Source organism: Etheostoma cragini, chromosome 16 (assembly GCF_013103735.1).
Source record: "Etheostoma cragini isolate CJK2018 chromosome 16, CSU_Ecrag_1.0, whole genome shotgun sequence".
Lineage (NCBI taxonomy): Eukaryota > Metazoa > Chordata > Actinopteri > Perciformes > Percidae > Etheostoma > Etheostoma cragini.
In genome coordinates, this window is record NC_048422.1 from 24,113,717 (window position 1) to 24,114,375 (window position 659).

General features: G+C 50.2%; 1 protein-coding gene across 1 annotated transcript in view; it reads left to right on the top strand.

Moving 5' to 3' along the window:
• The window catches only part of LOC117959741 (myocyte-specific enhancer factor 2C-like), a gene marked incomplete at its 5' end in the record, with an annotated part of 7,935 nt that overhangs the window by 5,648 nt on the left and 1,628 nt on the right, over positions 1–659 (top strand). The window contains one exon of the mRNA XM_034897020.1: positions 291–471. Coding sequence (XP_034752911.1) covers positions 291–471 — 181 coding nt within the window. The remainder of the gene's footprint in view (positions 1–290; positions 472–659) is intronic.

The following is a 659-nucleotide window of genomic DNA, read 5'->3' on the forward strand; positions in this document are numbered from 1 at the left end:
CTCATTCCCCCCTGCTCTGGCGTTCCCCCTTTCTCATTCCCCCTGCTCTGTAGATAAATGCAGTTCCTGGGTAAGTGGAAGCTTGTGCGTGTCATGTGACTCTCCTGATTCCTCCTGATTCCTCCTGATTTCTCCTGTTTTCTCCTGATTTCTCCTGTTTTCTCCTGATTTCTCCTGTTTTCTCCTAATTCCTCCTGATTTCTCCTGATTTCTCCTGTTTTCTCCTAATTCCTCCTGTTTTCTCCTGATTTCTGCTGATTTCTGCTGATTTCTCCTGATTTCTCCAGCAGGGTTTGCTTCCCTCCGGCTACGACATGGGCTCCATGCCCAGCAGTAACCCTAGCGGCCTGCTGTACTCCCACCCTGGTGTAAACTGCGGGTTAGGGAACCTGCTTCCCATCTCCCACTCCAACCCCCCCATGCAGAGAAACAGCATGTCCCCCCAGCGGCCGCCCAGCACCGGGAACACAGGTATGGAGATATACACCATCCCACACTGGAGAAACTAGATAAAAACTCTAAATCTGGGGGAAAAGGTCTAAAAAAGGTCGATCTCTAGGACAGGGGTCTTCAAGGTTTTCCAGGCCAAGGACCCCCAAACTAATGGCGAGATGGAGCGGGGACCCCCTAATTATATATATTGTGTTATATCAAACTGG